The 14,683-nt window shown below is 32.3% G+C and overlaps 2 protein-coding genes across 3 annotated transcripts; both read left to right on the top strand.

Annotated features, from left to right (window-relative positions):
- Nucleotides 1-343: 343 nt before the first annotated feature.
- LOC129781916 (lamin Dm0-like) lies at nucleotides 344-2,423 on the top strand. The gene is made up of 2 exons (XM_055789418.1): nucleotides 344-509; nucleotides 567-2,423. Exon 2 carries the CDS (start codon nucleotides 633-635, stop codon nucleotides 2,322-2,324), a length of 1,692 nt encoding a protein of 563 aa, XP_055645393.1. The 5' UTR covers nucleotides 344-509; nucleotides 567-632; the 3' UTR covers nucleotides 2,325-2,423.
- Nucleotides 2,424-10,557: 8,134 nt separating this feature from the next.
- Nucleotides 10,558-11,661, top strand: LOC129781917 (uncharacterized). Of its 2 annotated transcripts, none has more exons than XM_055789420.1 (3): nucleotides 10,558-10,737; nucleotides 10,802-10,957; nucleotides 11,031-11,661. In XM_055789420.1, the coding sequence occupies exons 1-3, from the start codon at nucleotides 10,652-10,654 to the stop codon at nucleotides 11,179-11,181; spliced, it is 393 nt and encodes a 130-aa protein (XP_055645395.1). In that variant the 5' UTR covers nucleotides 10,558-10,651; the 3' UTR covers nucleotides 11,182-11,661. The 2 variants fall into 2 exon arrangements, with proteins under 2 accessions (XP_055645395.1, XP_055645394.1); XM_055789419.1 differs by having other exon boundaries at nucleotides 11,025-11,644.
- Nucleotides 11,662-14,683: the final 3,022 nt, after the last annotated feature.

Below are 14,683 nucleotides of genomic sequence, written 5' to 3' on the forward strand. Positions count from 1 at the left end.
ATGATGTCGAAATGAAGCCTATACCTCAAAGAATATCTGTGTTTTCATTATTAATTTTTTTAACATAAAAGTTAAGTTAATTTACATTTAAAAATGAAGTATTAGGAATTTGAGACTGTTCGGAATATGAGACAAAACGGTACCAGTAATTAAACATTAACAGGCCTATGTTACGCATATTTCATGCAGAGTTTTTTTTTCTATGATTCATGATAAGGACTCATACCGTGAACAGCAAAGACAAGTGGCAAATATGATAACTGTGTCCACTAGTAAGCCATTTTGATGCTCATCGGTGTTGTAGTGGGACTCTATTTTACACTATTGTTTCGCTATTGCTTTGTTTTGGGCATTGGAGCCATCTCAGTTTCAACGCGTTCATGGAAGCATTCACAGTGAATGGATGGTTTTGTAAGAGCTGCGAGTTTTTAACTTAATTACCGCTCGAGAATCAAAATTATCGTTGACGAGTCGTACTGAATATTTTTGTCGTCCGCAGCAAACTGTTGGTAAGTAAAAGTACTTCTCACATGCGTTCTCACGATACAACAACGGCTTTCTTTCAGCGAACTGAAGCATACGCGGTGAGGAGGACCGTTTGTCCTTGATTTGCAGCCAGCCGAAGAAACAAAATGTCTCAACGACCGAAAAGAAATGCTAACCCAGCGGCGACATCCGGCGCGCAGTCGGTGTCGTCCGCGGCTTCCACCGCGTCCACAACTTCCAGCCGATCAGAGATACCGGAATCACCGCTTAGCCCTTCCCGACGGAGCCGACTGCACGAAAAGAACAGCCTGATGAATCTGAACGATCGACTGGCCTGTTACATCGAACGGGTCCGGTTTTTGGAACAGGAAAACTCCCGATTGTCGATGGAGATGAACGCCTATCAGGATACTGCGAAACGCGAAGCGGAAAGTCTAAAGGCGATTTATGAGGGTGAGCTGACGGACGCAAGGAAGCTGCTGGACGAGACGGCACGAGAGCGGGCGAGGGTGGAAATCGACGCGAAGCGGTATTGGGAAGAGAATGATCAGTTGAGGATGAAATTGAACAAGAAAACTAAGGAACTAAGTGAGTTGGAGAAGGAAGCGCGGACGAGTGAAGCGAGATGTGTTGAGCTGACAGCAAATTACAACAGTGTCTGTTCGGAACGTAAGAAGCTACAGGATGAACTGAGAGAGGCCGATAAAGAGGCATCCAAGCTTCGGAAAACTTTCGAAAACATGCGTAAAGATCTGGAAAACGAAACCCTGGTCAGAGTGGACTTGGAGAATAACATTCAGAGTTTACGGGAAGAGTTGACGTTCAAGGAGCAGGTTCACAGTCAACAGCTGGCGGAAAGTAAGGTGCGACGGCAAACGGAAATAAGTGAAATTGATGGTTTTCTCATGGAACAATATGAGACGAAGCTCCAACAAACGCTACAAGAGCTGCGAGAACAATACGACGCTCAGCTGCGCATGAATCGGGACGAAATATCCGAACTGTACGATGCGAGAATCCGCAGCTTGGAAAGTCGCCTCACCGATGAACGCATTCAGCATGATGAGGAGCGGCAAAAACTCGAGAATGAAATTGGACGAATGCGCGATCAGATGTCTGTGCAGATCAAAGAATACCAGGATCTCATGGATATTAAAATCTCACTCGACATGGAAATTGCCGCGTACGACAAGCTTCTTTCTTCCGAAGAAACTCGCCTCAACATAACTCCAAGTATAAACAGCACTTCCGCAACGGCTACCGCGTTGAGTACCTCTTCGCGCTTATTCTGTACGCCTTCACTCAAACGGAAGCGGAATGTGCTCGACGATTCGCTGGACTATTCCATCACCTCATCCGCTAAAGGCGATCTCGAGATAGCGGAGTGCGATCCGGACGGAAAGTTCATCAAGCTGAGGAACAAATCAAAAAAGTCCGAAAAGCTTGAAGGATTCCAGCTCATTCGTCGAACGGAACATTCCGACACCGTTTATAAGTTTTCGAAAGGTGTCAAAATAGAGGGAAGCTCCACCATCACCATCTGGTCGGATTCGGCTGGTAAGAAAGCGGATTCCCCATCGTGTGCGGTTATGAAGGGTCAATCTTGGGCAACGGGAGATAACATGATCACAGTGTTGCTCAACGCGGAAGGACAGGAAGTGGCACATGCGGAGCGGGTGAAAATGAAGGCGGCAAATGTTTCTGGCCATAAGGATAAATATTTCATCGAAGAAAGTGGAACACGACTTGGGGTGAATGCTTCTTCTGTCAAACCATCGAAGAATGAGAGAAGTGCCGTGGAAGGGACCAAAACTGATGAACAGTGTGCTATAATGTAGCGAAATGATATTAACGCATTGTGTTTGAGTTTATTTCTTTCATGTATAGCTTTTTTTTTGAATATCTACGTAGATTGTAGGAAAATATAGAAATATGCATCACTGGTTCGAAATTTTCTCGTATTTTTTTTGACGTAGGACTATGTCTTTCATTTGTGTACCGGGGTGTAAGTAAACGAGAGCGTTACACCTGAAATGCGAGGTTTTGAACGTTAGTATATTTTTTTATATTTCAAGCAATGAGAAATGGAACACCTACCTGAAAATTTAAATTTTTTCGTTCAACGTTCAACGAACAAACCATGATCATAATTTCTCTTTGAAGAAAATCATCCAAAATCGTAAAATTTTTGGATGATTTGAACGCTTTATGGTATTGTTAGAAATAAGAGACTTGGGACTTTTCAACAAACCCAAACTTGATCATACTTGATTCTGATGAAGAAAAATCGATTTGCATTTACTAGTTGCGTGAAAACACCCTAATGAACCCATTTACCTTAATAATTCGAGACGAATAGCGATGATTCAAATAGCGGTCAATACGGAATGTTTGATCACGGAATGGAATAGAGAATATTTCACCATATCAAAGGGGCCGCAATATTTCGCTGATTTACATTATTCACATCCAGTCATTCCATGTCAAACCGATATAGTGGTTCTCAGATTCCATGAAAATTAGTAGTTCGGTTTCTTATCGTAGAATTTTAGAAGAACATTTTAGGATGGTCCAAAAAAAGAATTCCTTTTTTTCTAGAATGTTTTTTTTTTCAAAGCATCATTCTCAATCTCTGTTAATTCTCAGCTGAGTCTCTGTCAACTCTTTGTTAACTCTCTGTTTATTCTTCTTTAATTCTCAGTTAATTCTTCGTTAATTCTCTGTTTATTCTCTGTTTATTCTCTGCTAAATGTCTGTTCGTTTATTCTCTATCAATATCAATTATCTGTTGATGGTTTGTAATTCTTCTGATAGTTCTCTATTAATTCTCTGCTAAATATCTGTCCATTTTTTCGTTAATTATCTGTCAATCCTCTATAAATTCTCTGTTGATCTCTGTTGATGATCTGTGGCTTTTCTGTTAATTTCCTGTTGAATATCAGTCAATTCTTCGTTAACTCTCTGTTAATTCTCCATTAACTCTCTGTTAATCCTCTGTTAATTCTCTGTTTATTCTCTGCTAATTTTTTGTTCGTTCATTCTCTGTGAAAATCAATTCTCTGTTGATTCTTTGTTAATCCTCTGTTAATTCTCTATTAATAATGTGCTAAATATCTGCCAATTTTTTGTTGATCATCTGTAAATTCTATGTGAATTCTCTGTTGATTCTCTATTAATTCTGTTAATTGATTCTCTGTCATTTCTCCATTGATTCTTCGTCAAATTTCTGTCAATGATCTGATACTTCTCTGCCAATTTTCTGTTGAATCTCTGTCAACTCTTCGTTAACTCTCTGTTAATTCTCCATTAGCTTTCTGTTAATCCTCTACTTCTCCATTGATTTTTCATTAATTCTCTGTGAATGATTAGTGACTTCTCTGTTAATTCTCTGTTCAAGCTCTGTCCACTCTTCGTTAACACGTTGAGCCCCGTGTCTGTCCCTAGGGACTGACGTTGAGCTTTTCGTTAGAAAAACTCAGATCACTGGGACTGACAGTACCAAAAAAAAAAAAATATATAAAAATGGTTTGTTTTTGAATGATTTACAATATGTAACTACTTTCTAGTAAGACTCATTCCTTTTCATTCAATAAATATTTCCAGGAGCGGGGAACGAAACTGATATAGTGAAAAAATTGGGGATCAACGTGTTAACTCTCTGTCAATTCTCTATTAACTTCTTGTTATTACCCTGTTAATTCTCAGTCAATTCTTCGTTAGTTCTCTGTTTATTCACCGTTTAATCTCTGTTTATTCTCTGCTAATTCTCTGTTCGTTCATTCACTTTTGATTATTTGTTAGTCCTCTGTCAATTGTTTATTAATTCTCTGCTAAATCTTTGTCAACAGTTCGTTAATTATCTGTTAATCCTCTATTAATTCCGTCCTAATTCTCTACTGATTCTCTGTTATCTCTTCATTGATTTTTCGTTAAATTTTTATCAATGATCTGTGGCTTCTCTGTCAATTTTCTGTTGAATCTCTGTCAACCCCTCTTTAACTCTCTGTCAATTCTCCATTAATTTCCTGTTAATCCTCTGTTGATTCTCAGTTAATTCTTCGTTAGTTGTCTTTTATTCTCTGCTAAATCTCTGTTCGTTCATTCTCTATCAATATCAATTCTCTGTTGATTCTTTGTAATTCCTCTGATAATTCACTATTAATTCTCTGCTAAATGTCTGTCCATTTTTCGTAAATTATCTGTTAATCCTCTATAAATTCTCTGTTGATTCTCTATTAATTCTTTATTAGCTCTCTGTCAATCCCGTGCTAATTCTCAATTGATTCTCTGTTATTCCTTCATTGATTTTTCGTTAAATTTCTTTCAGTGATCTGTGGCTTCTCTGTTAATTTCCTGTTGAATATCTGTCAACTCTTCGTTAACTCTCTGTGAATTCTCCATTAATTCTCTGTTAATCCTCTGTTAATTCTTCGTTAATTCTCTGTTTATTATCTGTTTATTCTCTGCTTTCTGTTAATTCTTCTTCCATTCACTGTCGATATCAATTCTCTGTTGATTCTCTGTTAATCCTTCGTCAATTCTCTATTAATTCGCTGCTAAATCTTTGTCAACAGTTCGTTAATTATCTGTTAATCCTCTGTTAATTCCGTCCTAATTCTCTATTGATTCTTTGTTATCCCTTCATTGATTTTTCGTTAAATTTCTATCAATGATCTGTAGCTTCTCTGTCAATTTTCTTTTCAATCTCTCCATCAACTTCCTGTTAATCTTCTGTTATTCTCAGTTAATTCTTCGTTAATTCTCTGTTTATTCTCTGTTTATTCTCTGTTTATTCTCCGCTCATTCTCTGCTAAATGTTATGGTACGAACGATCATTATCGTCTCGACATTGTTTATTTAGGATTTAGCCTCATGGGAGGTAAATTCATAAACATAGCGAGACGTCTTTTATGATCTGTTCGTCCTACGATCACTATCGCTTCGTCATGCTTATCTGAGGATACAGCCACATGGGTGGCAAATCCATAAGCATGACAAGGGTTGTGCTATGATCGGCATCCTCGGCATAAAAACCTACTCCGTAGATAATAAAGATGTGTGAACTAACAAGAAGGGAAAAACTAAATTAGGTAGCAGTCACTTACACGATCTGAGAGAGTGTAGTTCTCTCTTATCCGAAAGACCTCCACATAAATCTCTGTTCATTCATTCTCTGTTAATATCAGTTCTCTGTTGATTCTTTGTTAATCCTCTGTTAATTTTTCATTAATAATGTGCTAAATATCTGTCAATTTTTCGTCGATTATCTGTAAATTCACTGTAAACTCTCTGTTGATTCTCAATTAATTCTCTATTCATTCTCTGTTTAATGTCTTTTAAGGCAGTATTCTAGTCTAGAAATTTGAAGAAAAAAATATTTTTTTTCCTTCATATTTCTGTAGTTTAGGCATTCAAGAATATACCCTAGAAAGGACCCTATTTTTTACCAAGTTAGAGCAATTTGAGGTGATGCGGTATCTAACCTGGCACGGTCATAACCATGAACTTCACACGCGTTCTTCTTTAAACTAGTTCTTTCAAACTGGCGTACACGATATTTCAAGTTCTACTGAACCGATTCATGTCAAATTTATATGGATACAATCTACAGGCATCTCTCTATCGCATGAAACTTTAAAAATGAAATTTTTCAAATTTTACTCTTTTCAAAAAATCGGGAAACGTAATGAAATACGTTTGTAATTTTTGTAATTTTTGTAATTTTTGTAATTTTTGTAATTTTTGTAATTTTTGTAATTTTTGTAATTTTTGTAATTTTTGTAATTTTTGTAATTTTTGTAATTTTTGTAATTTTTGTAATTTTTGTAATTTTTGTAATTTTTGTAATTTTTGTAATTTTTGTAATTTTTGTAATTTTTGTAATTTTTGTAATTTTTGTAATTTTTGTAATTTTTGTAATTTTTGTAATTTTTGTAATTTTTGTAATTTTTGTAATTTTTGTAATTTTTGTAATTTTTGTAATTTTTGTAATTTTTGTAATTTTTGTAATTTTTGTAATTTTTGTAATTTTTGTAATTTTTGTAATTTTTGTAATTTTTGTAATTTTTGTAATTTTTGTAATTTTTGTAATTTTTGTAATTTTTGTAATTTTTGTAATTTTTGTAATTTTTGTAATTTTTGTAGTTTTTGTAATTTTTGTAATTTTTGTAATTTTTGTAATTTTTGTAATTTTTGTAATTTTTGTAATTTTTGTAATTTTTGTAATTTTTGTAATTTTTGTAATTTTTGTAATTTTTGTAATTTTTGTAATTTTTGTAATTTTTGTAATTTTTGTAATTTTTGTAATTTTTGTAATTTTTGTAATTTTTGTAATTTTTGTAATTTTTGTAATTTTTGTAATTTTTGTAATTTTTGTAATTTTTGTAATTGTTGTAATTTTTGTAATTTTTGTAATTTTTGTAATTTTTGTAATTTTTGTAATTTTTGTAATTTTCGTATTTTTTCTAATTTTTGTAATTTTTGTAATTTTTGTAATTTTTGTAATTTTTGTAATTTTTGTAATTTTTGTAATTTTTGTAATTTTTGTAATTTTTGTAATTTTTGTAATTTTTGTAATTTTTGTAATTTTTGTAATTTTTGTAATTTTTGTAATTTTTGTAATTTTTGTAATTTTTGTAATTTTTGTAATTTTTGTAATTTTTGTAATTTTTGTAATTTTTGTAATTTTTGTAATTTTTGTAATTTTTGTAATTTTTGTAATTTTTGTAATTTTTGTAATTTTTGTAATTTTTGTAATTTTTGTAATTTTTGTAATTTTTGTAATTTTTGTAATTTTTGTAATTTTTGTAATTTTTGTAATTTTTGTAATTTTTGTAATTTTTGTAATTTTTGTAATTTTTGTAATTTTTGTAATTTTTGTAATTTTTGTAATTTTTGTAATTTTTGTAATTTTTGTAATTTTTGTAATTTTTGTAATTTTTGTAATTTTTGTAATTTTTGTAATTTTTGTAATTTTTGTAATTTTTGTAATTTTTGTAATTTTTGTAATTTTTGTAATTTTTGTAATTTTTGTAATTTTTGTAATTTTTGTAATTTTTGTAATTTTTGTAATTTTTGTAATTTTTGTAATTTTTGTAATTTTTGTAATTTTTGTAATTTTTGTAATTTTTGTAATTGTTGTAATTTTTTTAATTTTTGTAATTTTTGTAATTTTTGTAATTTTTGTATTTTTTGTAATTTTTGTATTTTTTTAAATTTTTGTAATTTTTGTAATTTTTGTAATTTTTGTAATTTTTGTAATTTTTGTAATTTTTGTAATTTTTGTAATTTTTGTAATTTTTGTAATTTTTGTAATTTTTGTAATTTTTGTAATTTTTGTAATTTTTGTAATTTTTGTAATTTTTGTAATTTTTGTATTTTTTCTAATTTTTGTAATTTTTGTAATTTTTGTAATTTTTGTAATTTTTGTAATTTTTGTAATTTTTGTAATTTTTGTAATTTTTGTAATTTTTGTAATTTTTGTAATTTTTGTAATTTTTGTAATTTTTGTAATTTTTGTAATTTTTGTAATTTTTGTAATTTTTGTAATTTTTGTAATTTTTGTAATTTTTGTAATTTTTGTAATTTTTGTAATTTTTGTAATTTTTGTAATTTTTGTAATTTTTGTAATTTTTGTAATTTTTGTAATTTTTGTAATTTTTGTAATTTTTGTAATTTTTGTAATTTTTGTAATTTTTGTAATTTTTGTAATTTTTGTAATTTTTGTAATTTTTGTAATTTTTGTAATTTTTGTAATTTTTGTAATTTTTGTAATTTTTGTAATTTTTGTAATTTTTGTAATTTTTGTAATTTTTGTAATTTTTGTAATTTTTGTAATTTTTGTAATTGTTGTAATTTTTTTAATTTTTGTAATTTTTGTAATTTTTGTAATTTTTGTATTTTTTGTAATTTTTGTATTTTTTTAAATTTTTGTAATTTTTGTAATTTTTGTAATTTTTGTAATTTTTGTAATTTTTGTAATTTTTGTAATTTTTGTAATTTTTGTAATTTTTGTAATTTTTGTAATTTTTGTAATTTTTGTAATTTTTGTAATTTTTGTAATTTTTGTAATTTTTGTAATTTTTGTAATTTTTGTAATTTTTGTAATTTTTGTAATTTTTGTAATTTTTGTAATTTCTGTAATTTTTGTAATTTTTTTAATTTTTGTAATTTTTTTGTAAATTTTATAATTCCCTTTATTGTATTTTTTTTTAAATCATTGACGATTGTAATTTTTGTAATTGTTGTAATTTTTGTAATTTCTGTAATTTTTAAAAGTTTTGTAATTTTTATAATTTTTCTGTAAATTTTATAATTCCCTTTATTGTATTTTTTTTAAATCATTGACGATTTAAATCAATTCAGATCCCGTGGTTTTTCCAAAGCGTTGAGGAAAAGTCATTCAACCCTATGTAATAATTTCACGTGCCAGACTCGTCAATGAGATTTACTGTTTACAGTTTTACTTTCTTCCAATAAAAAGATGTTGTGCTTAAAAAAAACCCTCCATCTACAAAGGTAATAAAGAGGTAATAAAATCAGCATTATATGCTGTGCTGCTTTTAGCCTCAGCAGTATTTGAATCGCATCAGCATTATTTGAACCATATTGTGTTCGCTGGTTTGCATGCAAGAAACCATTGTGCATTAAAAATGCCATTTTACAACAATAAGCAGCTAATCTATAATATAAGAAAATAATAGCTAATTGGCTTTAATTTGATATGTTGAACATCTGGATTGGTCTAGTTGTTCAAAAGTTACGAATTTCTAAATACAATCATTTTTGGAAAAAGGGGGAAAATTGATTTTACGGACCATCTTTATTACCTTTGAAAAATCATCATTATCTTTGAAAAATCATAATTTATGAAAGAAAAAGAACATATCTCTAATGTTTGGATATGTTATGTATAAAACTCTCAGCTTTCCAGAAGAAATACAATATATATCGTCATATACTATAAAAAAAAATACAATCAATAATAACGAAAACAAAACTTTATTTTTTGCAAGTGTAGTATTTTTGAAAAAGACCAGACCATATGATATGTCAATCATCGTGAAAAAACTCTCACTTCCGAATGCATCCGCAGAATATGCATGAAAGAAGCTCTATGCTTGCACTTGTTACGACTTTGATTTTGAAAAAATAATTATTCATTCAGAAAAAATGATTACTAAATCAACGGAAGAGTTACGTTAACCTTGCGGTTTTATCACAGATACAACCTACCCTTAGTTTTTGAATTAATTACCTGATTAGGAAAAATGTGCAACTTCCAATGCCATCACTTAGAATAAAATATTAGGTTGGGGAAAAAGTTATGCACTATTTTCTCGGTTTTGAAAAATTTCTTTTAAAGCAATATAATAAATTCAGATCTCTACTGTCAATAAATGGACCGTTTGAAGCTAGCGATTGACCAGAAACGTACAGAACTGGCCAACAGAAGAGGCGTTGTGTTCCATCAGGACAACGCAAGGCTACACAATTTCGAGAGCGATTATTACCTCTTTCTCGCATTGTATAATTTCCAGAGTGATAAGAAACTGGGATCAAGAGAAGACTACAAAAATCTATTGCTAGAGGTGTTCGCCAAAAAGGACCAAGACTTCTATGATACATACTTTAGGAAACTACCTTTAGAATGGCATCAAATTTTACAACAAAATGATGCATATTTGACACCCAATTCGGACAATCCGAAGCATATCAAAAATAGTTTTGAATTTCACCCAAAAACAATGGATTATTTTTTCCCCAACCTAATATTTCAAACCATTCAGAATGTTGTCATATCACACTTATTAAAATGTTTTACACAAATCAACGTATCTTTTCACCCTCGTGATACGTTAGCGTCACATTCGAAGCACTGCAAACGGCCAATCATTAACCTTGGAATGGTTCCAATTTGCGATCAACGTGACCATTCATAAAAGGCTGGCCAGTGTAATTAAGACATATGAATGCTCCCACCGGGCGGGACAATTTAAACGCATTAGTGTTTCCGTTGAACCGGTGCTATCATTTTGCAGAGATTTGAAAATCCACTTGAATCATTCGACCAAACGACTTCACAGCGAATCGTTGCGCTGCTGAGGAATTTTTGACTCACGTAAATGAAGTGATTTTTTGTTCTAGTTTATTGTTTGTGATCAAAATGCGAATCGTGAGACTTTTCGCTGTCTTTGGAATTGCTTATTATGGAAGGATCGAATGTGCCAAACAGACCAAAACGTTTCCCGGGTACTGTTGTTCAAATGTCGAATATGTGATATTTGTTGTTCCATAATTTTTCATTACATTTCAGTGCAGAGACAGTAATACCCGCGTTCATAGGTCAGGTGCTGCCAGGAATCATAGGAGTAATTACTGGCGGTGGCGGTGGATCCATAATTCCTCCGGTGTCAATCTCTCACTCAACATCGGTGGCCACCTCAGTGGCCAATAAACCGATCGCTGTGAGGTGAGACTCCAATGTGATCCTGCAAAAATTCCTCGTAATCTCTTTTCTGTAATCTCAATTCAACTAGCCACAGCGGATCGATTTCAACGAGTGCCAATACTAGCGCGGGTTCTCATGCCTCAGTGGGACACGGTTCGACGGTGTCGGTATCGAGCAGTACCGGAACTTCAGCGTTCCGAAGTCTGTCCAGTAGGTGGCGAAAGTTTTTTAAGAACATCACATGATTATTATCCGTTATTACGTGACTTCAAGTGAACCAAAGATAACTCATAAAAACTGTCAAACGCGTCATATTGTAACTAGCAATAAAACGTGATTAAGATGAAATATTTAATAACCGCAGTAAGGAAAGAATTAGTGATGATGAAAGTCATCCATTTGAATGAGAGGCGGGAATTCTTTTTAAGTGACCAAACTGAAACAAACAATTGATCTGGGAAATTCCCACTGATAAAATACAGGTTCTGTTGGATATTAACTTGGTTCGTTGGTGAATAAATCAAATAAAGAGGACAGAGAAACAAAGTGAATTAGATTTAGATATCGTAAAGGTATGAGTAACTGGCATTCATCTGCATTACTCTTAAGCCAAACGTGACTGAAACTTTTCAGAGAAACTGTAGTTCCCCCGTTCAGTGGTTTGTCAACAAGTTTCAATAAACGCGCCTTGTGTTCAGAATGAGTTCAACCCTTTCATAATGAAAACATAAACAGTGTCTGTTGGGAAACTCTCCACCTTATCGCAGATTTTCAACGACTCATTTGCGCGTCATGTAAGTCCTGTATCAATACAATGTCGATGTAGCACGCAATCGGATAGTGCTAGCGCGCGAAATTACTTGGGGGAAAATTCCTCAGCAAAACAAAGTTCGCATTATTGGCGACCCGATGGAACAAAAAACTATTTCCTCTAGTCGAAACCAATAAAATAGTTCCCACACTATGAGTACAGTGCGTATTGAAACGAACTGGAGCTGAGAGCTCAGGATCGGACATCACCTATTTCTCTGTATTCACATTTCTCACCTTGCTCATCACAACGACCACCCAAGCTGGTAGTTGTGTTTTGTCACCAACTTGTTTCAGCTGAGTGACTGTGAACATTAAGCTCAAAGGGCCTATTTCAAAATAGTAAGTAATATTTTTTATAGTATTTGTCTATGGTAATGATTGCATTTCAAATTGCAATTAAACTATTACTGAAAATTATTCTTTCAAAATATAATAAAAAATCAACATTTAATTTAATTGAATAAAGTTTATAAATCTTTATACAAGAACGCTATTCACATTTGCTTTCCGAAGTTTAACTTTTCCATTGAAGATATTGAAGATATTCTTTAAACTAATTTATAAATGTATTTTCAAATTGCGATTGTCAGGATTTTTAAATGCATTCAGCATCACTTTATTAATTCATTAATTACGTTTCAATTTTGCCCTTCTATTAGAATCTTGACGTATATTGTAGCTACTATTTTTAGACGGAAAAAGAACAACATGTACACCACACAACCTATTATCGCTTCTCTTTGTTCGGAGTGCGTTTAACATTGTAAATATTGATAATTTGCGCCACAAATTTAAAATTTTTTGAAAATAGTAAAAACCAAAGAATATAATTTTATTGAACTTCTTGATCACACAGTATTCGGGGGATAAATAGTTGAAAATATTTTTTTACTGTTGACCGGTTTGACGCATCATTAATTGCGTTTTTTTTTAATTTGTACTTAGAGAAGATTTCCATGCTAAATAATACACATTGAATATATCCCGAGTGATAACTTCGCAAAGATGCGAGTACCAATGGAAACCGGAAGAAATTTCCCGATCAAAACGAGAATTAAATCCGAAGCTCCCGGTATGACATGTGTGACACTAATCCCACGACCCCGGGAACTGCGTTTACATTCGCTTATGAAAAATGAGTTCATTTAGAGAATCCTAAGTGCAAAAAATCATGTTTTATGCAGTTTGACAACATTCCCAGTCAATATTCTATTTGGTTTTTCAACATGATGTCCATATTCATAGATTTTTTTATTTTATAATTTTGCTTTTGGAACAATTTTTGTGGCCGTGAAACAAGTTTTTGGGTCAATAAGACCTTTTATCTTTCGAATAAATTGTTTATCATACTTCTCTCGGCCATGATATGTATATCAACTATCAAATTGACCTCTTGATTAAATCTACCGAACAGCGTTGGTTTCTTGAATAAGAATGATTGGCTGATACCAAAACGATAAGCCAAAGAAAATTGCGCTTTAAAAATTCCAGAACCCATACGAGCTTCCGCACGGGTTCACTCGAAGTGTTCCGGAGCGTTGGTGTACAAACCAGGATGGTCCTTCTCGGTGCACCCATCTCATAGCTAACGACTTAATACTGAACCCGGACTCCAACCAGAATGTCCGGTGCAGGAATCGATTCTGTCATGTAATAAATCAGAATTTACAATAAACAACATATAACATTATTGAAATTATTTTAATCAATCTTAGACAATGTATGAAATCAATAACGATGTGTGCTCGTGATGCGAAAATTAAAAGTCTCAACCCTACGAAGTGATTTTATGTTCGCACTTCGTATCAATCAAAACAGCTGTTTGTGTGACTTCCGCATTGAGAAAGAACGTTAGCTGTTCGATGGCTGGAGCGAGACTGTGGAATACAAATAGAAGTGGTAGTGTTTATTATAGAGGCTTTAAACCAATTCAGTTCATTTGCCTCTTGCCTTGGAGAAGGCCAATTTTGAAAACTAAAACGAATTCTAAGTCTTGAGAAAGGCCATTTGGATAGGGATACTATCTGTACTGACATAGCAGGACATGCGCTGATTTTGAGATCCTTTTGGGGTGTGTAATTTAATTGACGAATATTTTTTTTGCATATTTTCTTCTTGAGAAGAAAAGTATTTTATTGTTGATTCTAATTGTGCAAGCATGTAAAGAGTGACCGTTGCATTGTTCAAACAAATTTCGTTTTGTTTTCATTCAATGTTTTCGATTATTCGACCATGGCGTTGTTTTTTTGTTTCTTCTCGATATTGTGTAGGTTTTGTCATTTTGTAAAAAAAACAGAAATTCAAAACCAACAATTACAGGTAAAACTGATTTTCAAAAGCATATCCGAACACCGAAACATTGCACTAATAATCAATTGGCATCCAAATCCAAATCCATGTTGGTGCAAAAATCAGATTCCGCCGCTCAGAAGATCTGGGATGCACAAAAAGTGCATCGTGTTTCATATCGCGATGTATCATAACAGCTTCAAATTTATGGATTGTACTCCGGCACTATTGCGCATGTTGTTTTATGACTCAGAGACCACCATAAAATATCCCCTGCTCGTACAACGACAGAAGTCATCATCTTTGAAGTCTTTTCGCTGCATGGATCGTCCGGGGAATATGTCAAACAAATAAATTTGATTATTTTGGTTCCTTGAAGTACAAAACACAGACAACATTCTTTTTTTATTCATATCTAAAAAGAATGACAATGATTTGGTCATAATGGTATCTGTGACAGGTGTCCTGATTTTTAACTCTGACCAGATGTTATCCCTACTCTTGGAAAGGTTTGTGGTCGCTGAGTCGGTAACTTATGAATCGTGAATGGTGATACCCAAATCACGATCGCAATGCTCTTATACTTTAACTCGTTGCAAAAAGTTACAACGGGTGGAGCTTGAATTACCATATTTTCTCTCTTTC

This window comes from Toxorhynchites rutilus, unplaced genomic scaffold (genome assembly GCF_029784135.1).
Source record: "Toxorhynchites rutilus septentrionalis strain SRP unplaced genomic scaffold, ASM2978413v1 HiC_scaffold_272, whole genome shotgun sequence".
NCBI classification, from domain to species: domain Eukaryota; kingdom Metazoa; phylum Arthropoda; class Insecta; order Diptera; family Culicidae; genus Toxorhynchites; species Toxorhynchites rutilus.

Coding starts and splice junctions, on each gene's coding strand:
- LOC129781917 (XM_055789419.1), top strand. CDS start 10,652: ATGCGAATCGTGAGACTTTTCGCTGTCTTTGGAATTGCTTATTATGGA. Junction 10,738..10,801: donor CAGACCAAAACGTTTCCCGG/GTACTGTTGTTC, acceptor ATTACATTTCAG/TGCAGAGACAGTAATACCCG. Junction 10,958..11,024: donor AATAAACCGATCGCTGTGAG/GTGAGACTCCAA, acceptor CAATTCAACTAG/CCACAGCGGATCGATTTCAA.
- LOC129781916 (XM_055789418.1), top strand. CDS start 633: ATGTCTCAACGACCGAAAAGAAATGCTAACCCAGCGGCGACATCCGGC.